At 34.5% G+C, this 21,371-nt stretch overlaps 3 protein-coding genes across 5 annotated transcripts; all 3 read right to left on the bottom strand.

The window, feature by feature from the left end:
- Nucleotides 1-283: 283 nt before the first annotated feature.
- Nucleotides 284-5,504, bottom strand: LOC105640391 (serine/threonine/tyrosine-protein kinase HT1). 3 transcript variants are annotated; one of them, XM_020681760.3, is made up of 4 exons: nt 4,417-5,504; nt 2,705-3,160; nt 978-1,093; nt 446-789 (listed from the first exon to the last, which is right to left on the bottom strand). In XM_020681760.3, the coding sequence occupies exons 1-4, from the start codon at nt 4,774-4,776 to the stop codon at nt 684-686; spliced, it is 1,038 nt and encodes a 345-aa protein (XP_020537419.1). In that variant the 5' UTR covers nt 4,777-5,504; the 3' UTR covers nt 446-683. The 3 variants fall into 3 exon arrangements, with proteins under 3 accessions (XP_012080077.1, XP_020537419.1, XP_020537420.1); XM_020681761.3 differs by lacking the exon at nt 978-1,093 and adding an exon at nt 1,353-1,435 and having other exon boundaries at nt 653-789; nt 4,417-5,502; XM_012224687.4 differs by lacking the exon at nt 978-1,093 and having other exon boundaries at nt 284-789; nt 4,417-5,500.
- A 4,002-nt stretch (nt 5,505-9,506) lies between these two features.
- Nucleotides 9,507-12,167, bottom strand: LOC105640392 (CASP-like protein 4A3). Its single transcript, XM_012224688.4, has 3 exons — nt 11,499-12,167; nt 10,827-10,962; nt 9,507-9,967 (listed from the first exon to the last, which is right to left on the bottom strand). The coding sequence occupies exons 1-3, from the start codon at nt 12,056-12,058 to the stop codon at nt 9,773-9,775; spliced, it is 891 nt and encodes a 296-aa protein (XP_012080078.1). The 5' UTR covers nt 12,059-12,167; the 3' UTR covers nt 9,507-9,772.
- Nucleotides 12,168-13,567: 1,400 nt separating this feature from the next.
- EX2 (UvrB/UvrC domain protein (DUF3506)) lies at nt 13,568-20,792 on the bottom strand. The gene is made up of 11 exons (XM_012224690.4): nt 20,246-20,792; nt 19,065-19,181; nt 18,895-18,960; nt 17,535-17,641; nt 17,381-17,462; nt 15,856-16,548; nt 15,202-15,328; nt 14,897-15,060; nt 14,734-14,808; nt 14,023-14,115; nt 13,568-13,927 (listed from the first exon to the last, which is right to left on the bottom strand). Exons 1-11 carry the CDS (start codon nt 20,609-20,611, stop codon nt 13,826-13,828), a joined length of 1,992 nt encoding a protein of 663 aa, XP_012080080.1. The 5' UTR covers nt 20,612-20,792; the 3' UTR covers nt 13,568-13,825.
- Nucleotides 20,793-21,371: the final 579 nt, after the last annotated feature.

The raw sequence follows: 21,371 nt of genomic DNA on the forward strand, positions 1-21,371 counted from the left end.
TTCCTTTTGCCAGGAGATCAAAGCCCACTCGTTGGCAGGAATTATATGATTTATACATAGTTTTCATGAGTTTATTCGTTTTTAAATTGAATTGAGTTTGAATAATAAAGCTTCCAAACTAAATCATGAACATCCTCTACCCCATACTTATAAATCTTAGTTCCCCCTGCTGAAGCATAACCCAACATGTAGAACTACCTAAAGCTTATGACAAAATAGCAATTTAAGAATTTAGAGAGCTCAGTTTCAATTCTTGCTTTGCTGAAATATGAGCAACTAAATATGATTAAATAAGACTCTTGGAAGCTTCATTTTTTTTTTTTTACCAAATTGCATAAAGAGGGAAACAAGTGTACATAGAGGGATACACAATGTGGTACATGAGCATGGAAGTACCAATGAGAGGAACTACTTTTGTTCCCAAAATGAACAAAAAAAAAAATCACAAATAAGTTCCTAACCATAGTTGAACATAAAAACCTAGAGAAGAAAAGAATTATGGGACACTTTGCATCACGCATAATTGAAGAAAAGGAACTACGCGTCATCTGCCGAAGTAGAACAATGGCCAACCATCCATTTTGGAAAGCAACGCAGAATAGTTTGTTCAGAGTAAGGTTTGTAATTTTTGAAAAACTCTGGATCCTGCTCAAAGGACTCTGTATATCCTTCCAAAATTGCAACTATCTCATCAAAATGTGGTCTTTTATCTGGATTGCTTGACCAGCACCTATTGATGAGATGACTAAATGCCAATGGACATGCTGGGGGTAATGGTGGTCTTGCGTTCTGCAGAAAACTCAAAAATATCAGATATAAGTGAGAGAAACATTCTTTTTGTATGAAACATCCAATGCATATTTTATAAACAAAGAACATGGACATGAAATGCTGAATTCTTCTATACATTCTTTCACTGTATGATTAATTCACTTGCATGCATATGATATGCGTTCACATCTAGGAAACTATCGTACATGACCAATGTTTTCAGACTTCCAGAATAAAGTTTGCAGCTTAACGTTTGGAATTCAATGTGCTTCTCCAGTTTCAAGGAAACATTGCACAGATGCGAATGGCCAAGACTGCAATGCTGCACATGTGGTGACCACAACATAGGGATGGCCACATGTGAGGAAGATACAGGTCAGTAATCATTGCAAAAGATTTCTTTACAGCTGTTATAATAATAATTGTAACTGGAACATGTATTCTCTGTAGCAGAACTGCTCAAACCTTCCTACGGAAAATCACTAAATTGCATTCAAATTGAACCTCTCTCAAATGCAATAAACATCATATTATCTGCAGTGTTACTATCAACACTAAAATATTTGTAGGAGGAGACTTACCTTCAATGACTCCCTGATGATTGTTGCCTAAATGTCCTAATTTAGTTTAAAGCCTTGGCAACAGTGCTTTGTCCATGGTAGGTCTATCATCATCATAAAGTACTAGAATATTAGTATGCTACCGATTTCACAGATTATGTTATGTATCTGTATGGTAATAGAATAGCCACATCAAATGAAATGCCCCAGTAAAAATGATTGAAGCTAGCATTTCAGACCCTAGCACAGCCTACAGACAGCTCGTTTTCTAATTTAGGACCTGCAAGAGTTGCTGCTGATCTATTTCATACTAAAGTATAAGATCCTATTAACATCTTAAAAGCATCTAAAACTAAGCGAATAAACATCCCTAAAAAAAAAAAGTTGCACAAGTTAGGATTAAATCTCACATTTTGTGCCATATCATATATTGTTATTCTTCTAAGATCACCTGAAACAATTACAGGTCTTTACAGCCATCGGTTTGCTGGTCCCATAATCAATTTAAAAACTTCTCCTAACTGTCCTCAAAACAATCTCAAACTCAAAAAAGCTAGAACATTCTCTAGGGAATTAGAAAAAATGAATTATGCACAGTTGTTAATGAAAATGTACAACACACCTATAAGTTCATTTTCTTAAAAGTGTTTAGTTGGTTTGGCCGTATGCTTTTTCTATTAAAATTCAGTTGGTAGAAATTTGGAAGAAGTTGCCCAGTCAAATTGTTAGAAGTTAACATATCACAAGTTGTGTTAGAATATCCCACATTAATTGGGATTTAAAATGTAAAGGCACATAAGCATTAAGGTTCAGCTACTCAAGTGGCTAGTTCGAGTCATTTTGGAAGTTCATTTTCTTAAAAGAATTTCGTTCGTTTGGCCATGTACTTCTTCTATCAAAATTTCAGTTGGTAGAAATTTGGAAGAAGTTGCTAAGTCAAATGTTCGAAATCAATATATCACAATTTGAGTTAGAATTAATATCCCCACATTAATTGAGATTTAAAAATGTAGAGGGCATATAAATGTTAAGGGCCAACAGCTTAAATGACTATTTCTAGCGTTTTGGTAATGTTGGATCTCATCACAAGCCCAAAATAAGCTTTTATATGCAAGCCTATTTATTTTATTTGCCACCTCCTTCCATCTTAAAAAATTTTTTGAGCATGCAAAAAATCTTCTTTTGTTAATGACAAACTCATAATTATAGCTTATGCCAACCATCAATTGCCCAATCAGCCAGATTTGCTCCTTTTGATTCTATTTTTAATTTTTTCCTTCTGTATGTGCATAAATGGACTCAGGTGTAATGCACAGAAATTATTTCACTCAAATTCAGAAATGCCATGCACAGAAATAAATAGTATGAATTACCTTTTGGCAGACGGCAAATGCTGCTTGTTCTGGGGTCATGTTGTCAAATGGCGTCAGTGCAGTCAAAAGCTCCCACAGCACTATGCCAAAACTGTAAACATCAACCTTCTTTGTATGATGTTTCTCTTTGATCATTTCAGGAGCCATCCATCGGTATGTCCCAGTGAATCCCTTTGCACTACCACACTGAGTCTCCAAGCATGAGATGCCAAAATCAGCAACTTTGACACACATATCTTCTCCGAGCAGCAAATTTTCTGATTTGAGATCCCTATGAAGTATCCCTCGAGAATGAAGATATTGCATCCCCCGTGCAATGTCAAGAGCTAATTTCAGAACTAGGTTGAGAGGAACCGAATGTGGTTCTTGCTGATGCAGATATCTTCTCAAAGAACCTCCAGCTAAGTACTCGGTAATTATACAAAATACAGGAGGTTTCTTGCAAGCTGCAACAAACTGAATGAAGAAAGTCAAAAGGATAAAGAGTACCTTGACAGTCAGAAAACAGACTCCCACGTATCCCTAAAAGTAAAAAATTCAGAAGACTAATATATTAACAGTAGCATTTCCTACAAAATTGAACTCATTGACCTTAATCCACAGTAATATTATGGCCAAGCAATCAATGATAAATCAGATGCCCTGATAAGGCATTTCTGATCTATGCGTTACATTGGTAAAAGGACTCTTTTCATTTGAAAAAGACATGTACACGAGCAAATTTCTGTTACTCTCCTGTCCTTAGTCTCGAGTAGAGCTAAAATCTCCTCTCACCTCTCCGAACTCATCAATCTGGAAAAGATAACAAAGATGCCACTTGCTATCGTAGTATCTGATAATATCTTTATCTCATTGGTTTCTGTTTTCTAACAAAACTAATTTACAAATAGTAAATTCGGAACTATGCTACAATTGCTGGAGGAAAGGACTGCTAAATGCTTAAAAATGCAGAGGATAACTCCAAGAATCATAAATATTGGATAATAATCATCCACATCACTAATTATGCATTTTTATTACATGTTCGCCCCATTTTGTAGCCTCCTTGCTGGAGCACACATCTATTTATGGCCATCATCAGAAACACAGAAGATTCTTGACAAGATGAATGTTAGAATCTGCAAGTCCCATTTTTTAATTCAAGTGATAAACAGAAAGAGGAGAAAAGATCACAATAACTGAAGTCTGCAAGTAAAACTGTATATTATTGAGAGAGTTGTAAACTTCTCCTTTTCAACGGATGGTAAATAATAGGAGTAATAAAGAATGCACATGGGTAACAAGTTATTGATAGACATTTTATGCAAGATTGCAATAAATTCTATCAGAGTAGTTCTACAAACCTACCCAGAAAGCAATAAATATTAGAATTACTTAGCATCTATTCTATAATCAAAGACAGTGCGCTGCCGTTTCCCAACTCTAAGCATTTTATTATTACAACAAGGTTGCTTTCTTACGTCTTCGCAATTCATAAAATCTCACAAGTCACAACCCATTTGCACGTGTCGTTTTCACAAGCTAAAATTATCAATATAATCATAATTGAAACATTATTCACGAGTTCTAACATAACTACCAAGCTCCATAGGAAATTAGCATCACATTCCTTTGATATTCTAAACATTAGAATAAATAAGAAAAAGAACTCCATATATTATGACATAAAACCAAAAACACAAAACACATTCCAATGAAGAATGAGAGCTTACAGTGATGATATTAGGATGCCTTAACCGAAAAAGCAGCGCCACCTCTGAAGTAAACTGTTTTTCAAGCATAGAAGCCAAGTCCTCATCCTCTTCCGGCTGGCTTACGATCTTAATTGCCACATCTCTTTGCTTATATATCCCTCTATATATTCTACTATGCCTTCCTGATGCAAATTTATTACCAATAAACAATTGAGACATATCTGCACTCCATTCTACCTCTCCTTCTCCTTTAATCTCTGCCCCAGATGACACCAAATACTTTGACCAAGAAACTGCTCTCTTGTATTCTCCAAGAGACAGTCTCCTTCCTGATCTGCCATTGTTGGAGATTTGCTTGAACCAGTATAAATTCTTCATAGGTCAGAACCAAAATTAACAAAATCATCCAATAATTGACCTATATAGAATCCCAATGTAGAAACCCAAAATTTCAGAGCTAAAACTTAAAATTCCAGTTGAAATGACCCAAAAAGGAAAAAATTGAACTCGAAAGCATTGAAACTAGTTCTCCATCAGCTACATTTCGAAAACATAGACTATTAATATATTCAAACACAACAAAAAAAACCCTAATCATCCATTTAAGTTGAATTTCCGTACTTAGAAAAAGCAAATTTGAAAAGAGAAAAACTGCTTTTTCATATCAAAATCAAGCGGCGAAAAAAAAAAAAAAATGGCTTGTTTTAAACCAGAAATAAAAGTGATTCCTTCTATAGGAGAATGACCCTTTTCGAATTCCAAATCTTTAGCTTAAAATCAGACAAAAAAAAAAGTTAATTAATGAACAGAAAAAGCTACCATCCTGGATAAAACACAGCTCAAAGAACACGGCTTTTTTTATCTTTTCAAACTTTGAAGCTATGCCAATGCTAGAGCGGATTCAGAGAATGACTAAGACGGCCATTCCTAGAGCGAGAAAGATAAGAAGTAGCAGAGAGAGAGAAAGAGAAAGAGAGTCGGTTGGGTTGCTATAAATACTGTTGTTGCTGCTACTGCTGTTGTTGTTTCTGGTGTGTGCAGGAGTAGAGAGAGAGCATAGGCGAAGAGCTGGCGGTTCTCTCTCTTGAAAACTATATTAAAGAAAAAAAAAATACTAATTTCTTCTGCTATAACATTCGTAACGTGCGAAGATCCACTTCTCAGGGGACAAAGTGGGTCTTGTGACGGTGACACCTGCCCATCCCGTCGTCAATTTGTCCTTGCTTTTTTTACTTATTTTCGACTTTGTCCATTTCCTCTTGCGCTTTTCGTTCCTTCGTTAGCTTACCGTTGCTTCTCCTCCGTCTTTTCATTAATTATTACTAAGCCATTATTTGTTTCCAGTTCATTGGCTAGGGAACTGTATCGTTATTCCACTTCTATTATACGGACAAATAACTTCTTCCTTCAACATTACAACACAAGTTGATTTCACCAAGAGGACTGCGGTTGGATTCCTGGTGGGTTGTAGTGCCCTTAATAGGCTTTATAATAAATTATACTGTCCTTGATCGTGAGTTTTAAAAACTGTTATAACTGCCGCTAACAGTGCAGAATCACTGTATATAGCAACGAATGGCAAAAAAAAAGATGTATTGCATCTGTAATTAAGGAGTAATTTACATACTAATTTGGGAGATTTTTTTGCAACTATAACACAAACTGACAAACGGAACGTTAATTGGGTACAGGAAATGCAAGCCCGATGAAAGCGGAAAAGGGCAATTGAGTAATTTGAAAAAAATATATATATATATATGGAGGGGGTAGTGTGACAACATTACAGAATACAACAGAAACGCGAACGGAAAACGCACATAGAGAGAGAATGGGACCCACTATAACAGGACGATATCCGTGATGCGTCGGACAAAGCCGTATGGTATGGTCCTCTTCCGTATACGGTCACCTTCTTTCTCTCTCTTCATCGGCATTAGTACTAACAGTTAACCTAAACTTTTTCTTTAAAAAAAATTTATAATATTTCATTTAATTAATGCAAAAATAAATGCGTGAGTAATTGCAAAGCTGTTACGATAAAAAGAGGCCCACTCAAAGTGGGCAACGCGTGGGTCACGCTCCACCAGCAGAAGCAGTGGGGTGGATTGGGGCTGGCATTTCCCACCGTAGAGCCGGCAACTCTTAGGACATACTCGGTTTTTGGCTCTCTATTTGTCTCCTCCTCCTAATTCATGTGCTCTGCACCATACGTCTTTTACTCTGTTTTACTTTCTAATAATTGCTCTTTTTCTTTTTCTTTTTCTTTTCTAATAAGTTAAAAGTGATCCTCAAACGCCCTATTAGAAGGTAGGATTAGCATTAACAAATGTGGGATCCTTCGTCTTAAATTAATTAATTAATTAATTAACATGAATCTTAAACGGCAACAAACTTTTGATCCTCTAATATAAAATTACTTAGATGTTTAAATATAAGAACGAATAGGATAGGAGTGCTAATAAAACCAACACCAGAAGCCATGATGATATTTTAGTAATTACAGGTAATAAGTCATCATCAATTGGGTCTAATATATCCTTAATTAATTTTGTCTCATTTCTACCAAAAGATAACATTATTAAAAAAAAAAAAAAAAAAAGAAAAAAGAAAAATTAAGAGTGTTGCAAATTATTGACAATTAAAAAAAAATAAATAAAAACTGATCCTCTGCTGATTTTATACTTTTGCATAATATTCTGACATGCACATGCATTGATGTTATAGTGATGAACTGGTTACTGGATAATATTTGCCAATGCATGGTGCCTATCCGATTTTTTATTTTTTTGAGAAAAAAAAAAAATGATTGGCAGAGATTATGTCATAGAGGAAACCACATATGTGAATTTTGTCCACACAAATATATTGCACAATACACTAACATAAAAATATTATCAAAAATAAATAATATACTTAATAACTAATAAGAAATTAATGTTTTTCATTTAGATGGATTAAGCTAATCAAGATGGAATTAGCTAGAGGTAACTTGTGACAAATGACATATACTTAAACCGTACTTAATCAAGGTTGGTAGAGTACTTAAAGATTGATAATAAAGTGATTAATATAGGAAAGGTGGCACCATGTATTGCTTGTACGTTATGTATATAAAGCTAGAAGTCGGGTGATACATCCATGTCTTTCTTTGAATCAGCAAAAGCTCAAATCAAAAATTGATGCGTAGAAGGGAAATATCAAATATGTAATGTATAGATGAATGATGGAAAAGAAAATATGGGTATGATAGAGAATATTTGTCAAGTAGTTAACTCAGAGCAGAAACTGCATGAACATGGCTGATGAAGGACACCACGTGAAAATTTTTTTAATTATTTTTTTCTTTATTTTTCTTTTGGAGTTGTTAATTATTTCATGGGGAAGAGAGAATTTCCATGCCCTTTTCATAACCAATACTTTCATAATTGGATGTGGTCTTCAGATAATTTTTTTTTTTTAATAGTGTAATTTCAAGTTTTAAATTTCATAATTATAGGTAAAAAAATTCACCTGAAAATGACGTCTATTAATCATAAGTTAAATATAAAATGAGTTTATAATTAATTCATTAATAAAAACCATATATTTCCTTTACTACTCTTTACATCGCTTAAATTCAAAGTTTATTATGATAAGTTTGCCAAGTTAATTTCAAAAATGACGTCTTTAGGATATTTGATTACATACAAAAAAGCATCTAATCATAGAGAATTAGAGATCGCAACTTAATGAATAATAATCCAATAATTGATTGTATGCTTTGTCATATTCCTTTTTTTTAAAAAATAAAAAATAAAAAAGAGAAAGCCTTCTTGATTAGGCTGATTTGTTTGACACAAAACGGAAAAGCACCATCGATAGCAATATTATTGCATCAATCAAATGGTGGTCTGGTTGGTCTTCTTATTTATACGAGAAGTAAAAGGTTTCGAGTTCAAATCCTCTCGTCCACTCTTATTTTCAAGAGAAGGACGCTATCTCTTATTATGTAATCCACGTTATTATTTCGCCCATAAAAACATGTAATAATTTAGGAAAAAATAACAGCATTATAGCCCATAGGAAGGATCATGGTTGTTGAATTAGGACATGATCCGTCAAAATCTGATTAATTAATCCTTGATGTGAGTGTCCACCTTTGCAACCATAAATCATAGGTGGGCTATGGTATTTTATAATAATACTCATGATAATAAATATTTTCCTTATTTATTTATTTTTGGTGGGGGGAATTTAAAGGGTGATGTGAGAAAAGTTTGTCTCCCTTTGTATTATGTTGTTATTATGGTATTCGACAGGTAAATTGATAGTAATGTTAAGTTACCTCATTTCATATTAACAATCATTAACATTTTCTTCAATGCCATTGTCCCACTCTGACTCACTTCTTCACAATAACAGCTGATTGCCAAGACTGTCAAAACAAAACACCATGCTTTCTTTCTTTTTTTCGGTGAAATACATAATTTACTCCCTAAATTTTGAAAAAAAAAAAAAAAATCTCCTATCATTTTAAAGTTTAATCGATCTTATGACACCTTAAATTTTACTTTTTATAATAATTTCACACGTTCTTACACTAAAAACAATAAATACTTAGGTTTTTAAGCTTTTATATGTAAAATATTGATTTTGTACGCTATTAATATAATTTTTTAAATTATAATTTTTACATTTTTTCAATATATAAATATTTAATCAATCTAATTTTACAAGTTGAGATATTCAATGTATTAAATAAAATATTTAATAGATTTAATTTTATAAATTAAAATGATTAATGGATAAAGTAAAAGCCCAGATTGCCATGAAATTTTTTACAAAAGCTTTGCCACAAATTATTCATTCTTGGCCCACATATCCAGTTTATGTCTCTTGGACCCAAAACAGAAAAAGGTGTTGCCCAGTGTAAGGTCAAGTGATCAGTCAATGGCCTAAAGTGCACTTACAAAGCCCAATGACTGATGGGCCTTGAGCCCAGATTTGTTTAAAGTGTATGCATCATGTATGTTTGGCAGTATGCATCAACAACTAGGCCCAAACTACAAATGATCAAGGTAGCTACAAAGTCATTGCAGGGGCAAACACCCGTTAGATATAGCGAAAAATAAAACAATACCAGCTAAAATGCTCTATTATTTATAGGGTACGCGGTTTTCATATACATCAGAAAATCCAAATTCTTATGTCTTTCTCTATTGCTAAAATAAAGAGGAAAAGAGGGAAAAACACCAAAAAAAAAAAAAAAAAAAAAGGTTGAAAAATAAATTTCTCCTATCTGTCTCTGTACACCATAAAAAATGTATTGCATTTGGCATTTTCTTGTTTCCTTTTCTCAGTGTTATTAGATAGAATCTGAAAAGTGCTTCTGAGATCAAGTCGCAGCATTGTTGTATAGGTTGTAACCAGAAAAAATGGAGCTAACAGCAAAGGCAATAAATGCCAGGAAAGCCATTGCGATAGAAGCACTAGCCATCTCTGTGAATTCATCTTTGCCCCAATTAGATTGCCAGTCATCAACACGAGTAGCTGCTGCTGATGATGCTGATATCAGAAGATATGCTAATATCTGCCAGATGAACCAACAAAGTAAATGCTAATATGTCAAATCATTTTAAATACATTAATCCATCCATGTACGTTAGTTTGGTTTTAAATTATGGGAACCACATCAGTTATGTATAAGACCATTCAGTCCCCCTAATAGCACATAGGTGATTCATAATCGCGCCTATGATTAACATAAGGTTATTTACCAGCATGCAAATTAGAGATTAAGGATCACAAACTATAGTTGGGAAAAAGCACAAGGCGGTAACACATCCACTGAATAAAACTCGTACATCTAACCCAAGTTCTTTACGGCCAATAACAAATAATTAATCAATCGCACAAAAGACTTAACTAATGCACCATATTAGAGATGCTTACTAACGTTCAGTCAAAATTATCAGCCAAACTAATAAGGAGTTCTACCAGCAATAGGATGACCATCCACTGAATGTATGCTTTTCCATACTCAATTCAAAACGTTATTACCATAAGATCAAAGGCTGCAGCCAAACACCTGAAAAGCCGAGTGCATGTTCATCCTATTCTAGATAATCATTAAACTAGTACAAGAAGCAACACATTGCTTGTTAAATTACCTCTGGCAAACCCAGCACTAAAGAGATTAAACTCATATCTCTCTTAAAACTCTAAATCACAAGTTAGAATCAGAATGACATGCCTTACAATAATTTAAAGAAAGTAGCAGTCTACTGTGCTATTGACATGTTTCTGCAGAAATCATACTCTTCAGACTCTACTCTCACTGAGACTACAAGGTGAGCTGAATTGAACATCCCAAGACAGCGGGGACATTAAGACAGTTACTGATACCGAATGTATGAAATTTAACATAAATACTGGGCACGAGTACTTGCCTGATCCATGAGGAAATTGAAATGACGGCGGAGGTGGTGACGGATCACATGTTTCCCCGAGACCAGATGGTAGGATAGATCATAAGCCTGAAACCCCGAATATACAAATGCAATAACATTCACAGACAAGCAATACCTGATCAAATGAGTTCAACCAAGGAACAAAATCACTTCAAGAAGTAAATCATTGAGTTAGCCAAAGCAACACCTGAATTAGGGAAAAGAGGTAAGGGGGTATCTCACATGCCAATTCAAAGAAATTTCAGCAGATAGCAAAAGATATTATGTGCAGCAAAAGTCTGAGCTGTAATTCTCTTTTGGGTTCCTATCTTTGATAGCCAAAAAATTTGAATAACTACATTATAATATGGAAAAGAAAGACCTCAGGAAACAATTCTGACATAATTATTCAACGAACACGGGCAAACATATTGTTAAAGCAGGTAAACAGAGAGTGCAAATACGATTTTTTTTTTTTCATAGAAAAAATTGATATTTTATGATTTTATTAAAAATTTATATACAACTATTTATACTTGTTCCTTTAGTAGAAAGCATTCAATTTCTGCTCTTAAGTAGCTACTTTCGAAACGGCTAAAGCTATAATTTTTTAAGGAACTAAATTGAACAGCTACAAAAGACCTCTCCGTCAAATTCATAATAATCATATACCTGTATTCTCTGTATCGATCATAGGAATCGCCACTCCACCCCTGAGTCTTATCAGCCGCCATAACCGAGAACGAAATCAAGCACAAGACAACTTCACTAATTCTAAACCCTAATTCAGCGACTTTCATCATATCCTCTCTCCTTGATCTCCATGTCTCCACCGCCGCCGATCTCTCATCAGGCCTCATCTTTCCCCTAACTGGATGCCCCTCTTCTCTCACAGCTCTGTTCATCATCAAAGGTGGAGCCTGAGACTGAGCTTTAGCCTGAGCATACACATTCTCCGGTGGCAGGGGTGACGGCTGGGGAGTACATTGAGTGAACTTATCAACAGCAACGATTGCCATGGAGTTATCGACCGGGGAAGACCTACCCGGCGAGTTCATTGGAGAAACAAAAGGAGGAGACTCGTGCGGATCGCCCTGGTCGGAGGGGAGGGGTGAGTTGCTTCGGAGAGGAGAGAGTGGCGATTCAAAGTGAGAGCGTGGATCCGAATTGGAAGAGGACGATCGTTTCATGTTGAGTGGATTTTGAGTTCTGTTTTTGGGTTTGGTTTCCATGGATTTTTAATTTTGCTTATGATTTCGCGGAATTTAACGAACAAAGTGAGTGACTGTTTGGGAAGCAAGAAAAAAGAAAAGGTTGAAGGAAGCTTCAAAATAAGTTTGAAATGCTAGTGGGGACTCTGACCACGTGGCATAATAAAGTGAAGGTTCTAAGTCAGGTATGGCAAAGTACAAGTTTCTTAGCATGAACAAGACCTGCAATGGGCTAATAGTTTACCTTTAATGACGTGGCATTATATTATTCGTTCGCTTGGAATGACGATGGAGTGGCAATCGCACTAGATTTTAACTCTTACTTGAGAGTGAGATTCCACGTAAAATATTACACGCTATGCAAGACAGAGACTTGACGTGTGATTCTTAGCAAAATAGTAATATATGTACCCAAAAAATCACTAAATTGCACATATCTCCCTCTTATTTTCAAATAATTATGAAAGCATCCATAAAAATAAAAATAATTATTTATTTAGCCCCTAAATTTCGGTCAAAATTATTTTCTGATCCTACCATTTATAAAATCTTTCAAGTTCAAAATTGATCGATCTACTTCCCAGAAGTAAATTGATAATGCAAATTAAATACAAACACTTAATACATTTCCTAAGAAATTGCCCTTCCCTAGTCTATTTACCCCCAACCAAACATCATCTTAATTGTTCCATCCAAAAAGTGTTTTCTTATTTTTAAATTACACGTAATATTTAACTATTTGATCTTTTGCATTTAATTCAGTGTTTTTAACTAGTTCCTAGTGTTAATTACTATTTAGTCTTACTTCATAACAAAAATGATACTTCTTAGAAAAAAAGATTTAAGCAGTTTAACGGGATTGATCATTGAATCCTAAAAATAAATCAGCAATTTTGCCGAACAGTTAGGATATTATAATAATTTGAACAAAATTTATGGAGTGAATAGTTAATTACCCTAAAAATAATTATGTTAAAAAAACAAAGATTAAGGTAATAATAAACGAAAAAAAGAATAAACACAAAATAATTAGAGGAAGCTTTGAGCAAGAGACTTTATAAGCAGTAAGCAAAAAGTGAACTTATTTAGCATTACTTTGTGAGTGGGATTTCTTTTAGGCTAAAAGGGAGCAAGGCACAAACTTTATCATTTCCTTATAGGGAACTGATTCCTTACAATGGCAAGCATGGATGAAAACCACCATGAGAAGAAACGTATGCATTATTGAACACTTAGTATTCTTTGCCCATTGCTAGCTTTACACACCCACTACTGATTTTGTAAGTATATACCTATAAAGGCACAAGAAAAGTTTCAAATCATTCTCTTTATATTCCTATCTCTCCAAATAATTTTAAATTTTGCAACCAGCTGCTTTAGTTTGTATTAAATTACAAAATGGCACAACCACAGTTTCCTCCTTTTGAACTTTTGATGCCACCAGAAATTTCTGCCTACTTTTCACTGGAAAAATTAATAACGGATGCCTTGATAACCTCCAAAAACTGCTAGTTAAAATACCCCCTCAAATTGCACTACAAATAGCGGTCGCCCTATTTTTTGTTAATAAAGAAGGTTTACAACATGAGAAAAAAGAATTTAAATATGAAAGGCATACAAGGAAAAATGCCCCTCAAAAAAAAAAAAAAACATAGTAAAGTGCAAAGGCCTATAAAGTTGTATGAATTTGCCTTCATTTCTCAAATACAATATACACAAAGTACTCACCTTACTATCTTATCACATGCTTTATCTCATGCTAAATCAGAATGAGGACAAAGAAGCAGCCTATTCTGGTAATTTCAATCGGTTAAATAGCACCAGGAAACTTTGTTCAGGGATGACGTAAAGGAAACCAAGATCTGCGCCTTTAACATATGGTCCCATGCCCTGAATAAAATAATGAAGCTTTCAAAAATTACCACCAAATTCATCAAGGGGATTGCATGAAGAGAAATATTGGCAATCGTTAAGAATTTTGTTACCTTCCCATTGAGTTGAAGGAGTTCACCATCAACCCACTGTGGATTTTGAAACCCAACTTCTGCTATTCTTCCTTGACCTTTGTAACTTGCAACCTGGATAAAACCGATTGCAAACATCTTTAAGATGCAATTTACAAATTGGTACAAATGAACTTGCACAACTAATGAATTTATCTACAAAGCACTAGCACTCATGACATAAAATATGGGTTAGATCCATGGCTCAGTTGCTTTGTTTATGATTCTGATCAAAATGTACATTCAATTCGGGATAAACTATGGTTAAGGAAAGAGAAGAATGTACTGACAAAACCATTAACACCTCATGGTCAAGTTTATGATGCACTTCATGGATATGCAGCCAAATGATTCTTACTATCTGTAAATAGTGCATCACATTTTCCTCTGCTATGTAATTTCTGATGTTTTTCATAGAGAGTAGAGCAACCAAAGTGCAGAATTATGTGAGGAACCATGTTTCAGCTTCAGCAATAGCTCCTTTTTTTTTTTTCTTTTTAATTATCAATATGCCATATCTGAGAAATTTTTAGTATCATGGGAAAAGATAAGCAAGCAACAAAATTGATAATGATGAGGACAATAACTATGGTTCATATGTAGCTATTTTGTTGTCAGCATTCTAACAAAGAACACGAATACCAGTTAAAGATGCAACATGAGAGAAATTGATAAATGGGCAAATGTATTTACCACTCCTAATTCATCTGGATACATTCCACGGTTAGGATTTCGACTCGCTTTCCCAATTTTGGCACGAAAAGTCACCTAAATGAGGAAATGACATTTTAGTAAGAAACTTTATCATTTTCCAGAATATACAAGTATGTTACTGCAAGATTTTTAAGATGAAAACCTGGCCAGCTGGAACATTCAGATCCCCAGTTAGTTTCACTGCCTCAACATACTCAAAGAATTCCACATCCGAAGACTTGTCATCTGAACCATTCCAATGACCAAATTTACGCCTCAATTGTACTATCTCAGTCCCAAAAGGACCAAAGGCACCGATATATAGACCTACACTTCAACAAACAGATTATAACATCAATATATATCTTCTATCACTTGATGAATACCCTATGCATGGTGGTCCTTGATTGGGAGGGTTGAGAAATAACAAGGAAAGGAGAAAATGCACAGATAGAAAAACTTACTAACCCTCGAATGGATCAAAATTGTTATTGGAAGTAGTAATTCTATTGAAATTTGTGTACTTAGATAAACGGCTTTGCTTCTGGGCTTGGCTAACAGCAAGTTTGACAATTTCACGCATACCTCTAGAAACCTGAGATACCAAACCATCAACTAACTTTTTTGTTGAGAGAAACATATTATTGAAATAAAATAGCAGGATGTCTTGTAGGCCTTCTGGGAGTAAGCTTTGATAGTAACCGACCATATTACAAAGACTTTTAAAATTCAAGTAGTTTCCAGATTCTAACTACAAAAAAAGAAAAGGTTATTTCATCCCAATATAACAGCATTGACTTCAACATATAAAAATGCCAGCATGAAGAGGCCACTTAAATTGATGCTCAAACAGATAGTGAAAAACCCAATTATTATCAGAGTAAAGATTTTTACATAACTTGATGTAAAACTAAGAAAATGCATTGAGGGTTAGGAATTTTTTTTTGAAGTTTCAATAGCAGAATATAGATAATAAATAAAAATCAGGGGCATGACATTTTTAACAAATCCTTCTCAGTCAATAAGAATGTTAACATCAAACGTGAGTTCTAAAATATTAGTTAGAAAGAAAAATTAAATGAACTTCAGACCCTAGTGCATTAATTGTAAAGGAAAACTCACCTTTGAAGAAACTTTATCAGCACTCCAAAATGCCTTTGCAACATCTGTAGGCATTAACTCAGAAACACCTTTAGCTGCTATCGCTGCCACTTTTACCCGGGATGCTTTACTTTCTTTGCTATAATCTAGACTTTTCTCTGGAATGTGTAGTACAAAAGAATCTCTCTCCATGTCATTAATTTCAGCTGGAAGACGCACATACTCATCCTTTCTAGGAGGGTCCTCATCATTGTGTACAACTCCACCGATAAAAAGCTCCATGTCCAATTCTTTTCCATCTTCTGAGGGATCATTACCACTTTCCATGGAAACTCCATCAGGCTGAATCTCCTCCAAATTATCAGCTTCATCATCAGAATTCTTGCTAGATGCTTTCTTGTCATCTTCTTGCATCACCTGCTTCACAGAATCCTTATCCTCAATTACTTCCTCAGTGGCATCGATGTTCATAACTTTTACTTTCAAACCCGGAATCTTATCTTTAAGAAAATTTATCACACTTTTTATCCCTTCCTCAGTTGTTTCCTCGATATTTATACCCTTCTCGTCAGTTCTCTCTGCCTTGACCTCATTTCGCTGAACATCTATGGCAGAAGCTTTCTCAACTTCAGAATTGGATGGGTTTTTACCAGATTTAGAAGGTGAACTTGCAGAGTTTGTTGAAACTCCTTTAGCTCGTTGCAGATATACAACCTGTCAAAAGATGCAATATTAGAAACAGCTCGCTTCCGGACATTCTCATGATGTGCTGTGTGAATTTGATTGACTGTTGAATCTACACCTTGAATGACACAAAAAATTTTCAAAGAAATGTATGCAAACACATATTCATCCAACAAGGGTAAATGACAGATAAAAGGTTTCTTGTCTATGATTGGATGAATACTTTGCAACTGCTTCTGTACATTCCTGATGTTACTGTCAACACTACAAAGGAATCTAAGCATCTATAGATGATAACAATGTCTCCAAAATTTGAGAAAAATATTGGCAGGCCCAAGGGTCAATAATCATATAGCAAAAAGTGAAGAAACATTTAATCAGCAGCCCAACAAGAGAAATTAATACTTTTAGCAGCCATTTATACATAATATTATATGTACAACTGAAAGTCATATGCATAATTGTCTTAAAATGTACTCAGTCAAGACCAAATCACTTTGACTTAGCTTTCTACTTTAATGCATTCACTGAAGAAGGAAAAGGACAAAGAAAAACATCCAACAATAAGAACAGGAAAAAAAGCGCCCTCTGTTAACATACAAAACTCATAAAAAGCTAATTATGAACATTAGAAGACCTCTTCTGAACTGAGGGCAGCAAAAATAACACAACTTTTGTTTTAAATACAACAAATATATGAGTTAAAAGGATGATATTATTCATACCGAGCACCAACCAAGAAAACTAAGGGATAATATGAAATCTGCCCAATGCTAGTTTAGTTTTCAACCCTCATAAGATCTGTACTTTGTCACTGGAACACTTAGATGAGCTACAATCTAAAAGTGTGTTCGCGACTTACCTGCATAACATATCTTTCTTCTGCTTCTTTGACCACAAAAATTTCAAACAATGGAGTTCCAGGAGACGCAGTGACCAACTGCCTGCAGCAAATTGTATTTATCAACACTATCCTGTGCATCAAACACTAATCAAAGCCACCAAGAATCTCTCACCTCGGACTGAAACTCTTGCCAACAAATCTGCCCACTCCAGGTGTTATTCGTACTAGTCTTCCAAAGGGATCATCAGAATCTGTTGAGTAGCCCACCCACCAACCTACCTGTTGACAGCAAAATGAAAATTTTGATCAAACCCTAAAAACTTTTAATACTATTAGGGCAGTTGAAACGAGCCCATTTTGGTACTGAGCACAAAATGAAGTCCCAGTGGAAGTGCTCAGCAGAAAATGTTAACATTATGCTAAGGCACAATGGTTATACTCAACATCTCTCTCTCAAAGTTTTTCCTGTTCCATGCTGTCAATTCCTATACTCATGACACATGCATCTAACTTGTTCATTCCCACTTCTCTATCTTCCATCGAGTAGACAGTACAATTTAGTTATAAGAGTCCATATATAGTCCTACAATGACTAAAAGTCTCATAAACTCAGCTGTACTTAACCAAGCTTAGTCCTAAAATATTCCAAATTATCTATAGGAACACTTTTCCCCTGCAAGATCAAATCTTCTTTACAGCTTCAGCCCAAGTCATGTTCAATCCACCTCTTTCATTTTTTGAAAGATGGCAGCTCATCAAAGCTATACCTCATCACTGAAATTCAAATATGTGAAAAGAAAAATGAAACCAAACAGCATGTGAGAGCTGAATTCTTACTTCAGAAGTTTATTTACAAAACATCTTCGATCTTCCAAAAATAATTAATGTGGAAATCATGGAATAAACTTCTTTTTTGGACTTCTGCAATGACAACTGGCACATATTGCATCAGTTTCCTTATTAGACACCACTGCTTGCTTTCTCTGAACTATTGTTTGATTGAACTTATTCAATTGTCCAGTGACAAACAGCAATGATCACAATGTCTAATATATCAAACAATGACTCACTTCTTTGCTAATCAAACAAAGTTCCACTGTGTGCGTGAATTGAATAGAGGCAAAGTTGAAAGATGACATCTTTTGCTATCCAATGGAAAGATGTTGGTCATACTATGCAGCCAAGTATGCTGCGTAAAGAAGTAATATGCAATAGTAAAGGAAAAAAAATACCCAGTCCTTAGCTATAGATTAAGTTTAAAAAAACTCAAAAAGTTGTGCCCATCAAAAAGGGAGCTTGAACAAGTTCACTGTCCCATGGCAAGCCAAAGGAGGTGAAAACAGAAAACTTTATCAAATCAGCAACTCTACTTTAAATTGTGGGGCCTTATCATCTTTTGCAACAAAAATTATTGGTCTCTACCTTCCTGGCCAAGAAAGGCAAACCTAAAATTTCAGGAAAAACTCCAAACCATCCGGTATTAACTGAGAAAGTAAGATAGTTGAAGATGAAAGTGAGTATGACCCAATTACCAATCCACTGCCAGTGTGTTTACACAATCTTGAAGCATCACGGTATCGCTCTTCACCTATTGCATTCTGCAGATAACAGACAGATAAGATAAGAACTGCAAATTACAATGCAGGCCCTCAAAGGACTTATAGAGTTCTAGATTCAACATTTCTAATCAAAGGACACTAACCTGCAACTCGGACATTATTTCAGCAATACTATCCTTTGAAGTAGCTTCTGCAATAGCCATTTTCAACTTTGCAGCTTCTTGGAAGTCTTCCTTTTCAATTGCATCTTCAAGTTGGAACTGTGAAATTGACATTTGGATAGTAAAAATGCAAGGTGGTCAAAATCAGCAGACCCTCCACAAAAATGAATCATACACTCGAATTATTAGATTGGAAGATTTCACAAACCAAGGGAAAACTTATAATTTTAAAAAAATGTTTTGGCTAAAATGATAAAGCAAGTATCTGACATTAATTGATGAATATTTAGTTGGTATTTCATTTTAATAGAGACAAAACAATTTCAAATATATTCTGACTTAGTCACAACAACAACAACAATATAGGCAACAAATAACAGAAACAAGATTCAAGAATATACGCAATAATAACAGAAGAGCAGAATCAAGATTCAAGAAACAACATCAGAGACAAACAAATCAAACTATCAAAGATAATCTCAACAGTCAACAGACATTGAATTGCAGAGATGAAAGAGAGAAAAGCATATAGGCAGTAATAAAAATTAAAAAATAGTAGCAGCAGAGCAGAAAACCTAGATTAATTCAAATATCTTACAAGCGATCACTCAAGAATAGAGTTGCATGCCATGCAGCTTGCTGCATCTTGTCGTTGCGTCTTTGGAGTAGAAGATACTGTTGCAGCCGCAGAGAAGCAAGAGAAATAGCAAAGATTTGAATGACTGAGTCCCAATTTTTTTTCCAATAAAACTATACCATCTCACCCATTTTTCTGTTATGTAACTGTCAAAATTGGATAAACTAGACAGATATTGACTCAATGATGTACAGATATGCAGTTCTCAATCCCAGAAAGTCAAAATATTTCATTTTCTTTGGAGAAGGTCGAACCATATAAAACTTAGAAGCCATTCCTTCCAAGAAGAAAGCAACAACCTCCATATATACGCCACAATATTCAAGAAATTGCATAGAACTAATAAGAATAGACAATTTTCAGTTTTGCAAAAGAAAATTTTGGAAATTGTACACCAAGAAAAAGGGAATTCCTGTCTGGATGAAGAATATTCCAGAATAAAATATTAAATGAAAGAAAAGTAAGCGAACCCACCACATAAAATAAAATCCAAAAGCAGATAAGGGGAAAAAAAAAAAAGAGGTACCTTGAGTACAGAGGCAAAACTCTGGGCTTGTTCAATCTCAGAAAAATGACGGGTCCATCTATTCCAGTCCCACTCCAACGAAGAGCTGACACCAGCAGCACCACTACCACTAATGTCAGCGTTGTTGTTATTACTGCTATTGCAACGGCAGCAATAGAAGTTTGAGTTCTTGCGGTTCTTATTTGGAGAGAAAAAAGATCTCTTATTCTTGGAAGTGTAGCTATCGTGAAGAGCAGCGTAGCCCCAGCCAAAAACAAAGCTCAAATTGGTAGATTTCTTAGCAGAGAAATCTAAGCAACAAAACGGCCTCGATTGGGGCACCGTTGCAATCGCGTGCCCCATCCCCCATACATTTGGCGCTGTCATTCCCCTCGCCCTTTCTCTCTCAATCTACGACTATCGAGGGTTTCGATATAGAGCAAAAACAGTGTTTCTTCTGTTTGATAAAATATTATAGACTAGAGATAATATTGCAGAGCTCGAATAAGTATATCCAGAGACAAATATAACGATGCGATATCCCAATTTTTATAATGCGGCCTGTCGTCCTTTTCAGGAACCCGATCATATGGTTGTTGGGTAAGACGGGTATTAGACCACTTGTTTTGCCTAAATCGTTAGGCCAAAATACTTTTTACAAAAAATATTTTGTTCAAATTATTTATATTAGTTTTTTTCCTAAAAAAAAAGGATTGAAATATAAATCTATCTTTCTCATGCAAAATTTTTCATTTGTTTTAAATTATAGACTGTTTTCATTTTTAAAAGTATATAGTTTATTTAAATTTTTTAATATTATCATTATTTAATATAAATTATCATCAATAAAATTTTTCATTCAGTTCTTTATTGGAAAAGACACCTACTATTAATATATGAGTATATTATAAAAAATATAGGTAAAATTGATTCTTGAAATTATCCTAATTAAATTTTTATTAATGTTGGTAAAAATAAAATTTATCTTTTATTTATTTATTTATTCCCAGGAGGTCAAATTAAACTAAAAGAATATTGTAGATTATACCATGAGTAATTCTCCTCATTGGATAATTTTCACCAAACTCTCACTTCCTATATTCTTCAAACAAAATGTTTGTTAGGAGACCAACATTCGATTGGCAAA

Source organism: Jatropha curcas, chromosome 10 (assembly GCF_041381405.1).
Source record: "Jatropha curcas cultivar XTBG-Jc1 chromosome 10, XTBG_Jcur_1.0, whole genome shotgun sequence".
Taxonomy (NCBI): domain Eukaryota; kingdom Viridiplantae; phylum Streptophyta; class Magnoliopsida; order Malpighiales; family Euphorbiaceae; genus Jatropha; species Jatropha curcas.

Bases quoted from the DNA above. Each gene is read 5' to 3' on its own strand.
- EX2 (XM_012224690.4), bottom strand. From the start codon at position 20,611: ATGACAGCGCCAAATGTATGGGGGATGGGGCACGCGATTGCAACGGTG. The intron at 17,642-18,894 runs GTAATTGGGTCA...TGCTGTCAACAG, and splicing joins AACACACTGGCAGTGGATTG to GTAGGTTGGTGGGTGGGCTA. The intron at 17,463-17,534 runs GTGAGAGATTCT...AATTTGCTGCAG, and splicing joins GGCAAGAGTTTCAGTCCGAG to GCAGTTGGTCACTGCGTCTC.
- LOC105640391 (XM_012224687.4), bottom strand. From the start codon at position 4,776: ATGAAGAATTTATACTGGTTCAAGCAAATCTCCAACAATGGCAGATCA. The intron at 3,161-4,416 runs GTAAGCTCTCAT...TTCTTCATTCAG, and splicing joins GGCATCCTAATATCATCACT to TTTGTTGCAGCTTGCAAGAA. The intron at 790-2,704 runs GTAATTCATACT...AGTTTTCTGCAG, and splicing joins CATTTGCCGTCTGCCAAAAG to AACGCAAGACCACCATTACC.
- LOC105640392 (XM_012224688.4), bottom strand. From the start codon at position 12,058: ATGGAAACCAAACCCAAAAACAGAACTCAAAATCCACTCAACATGAAA. The intron at 10,963-11,498 runs GTATATGATTAT...TCATTTGATCAG, and splicing joins GATCGATACAGAGAATACAG to GTATTGCTTGTCTGTGAATG. The intron at 9,968-10,826 runs GCAAGTACTCGT...TTCATCTGGCAG, and splicing joins TCAATTTCCTCATGGATCAG to ATATTAGCATATCTTCTGAT.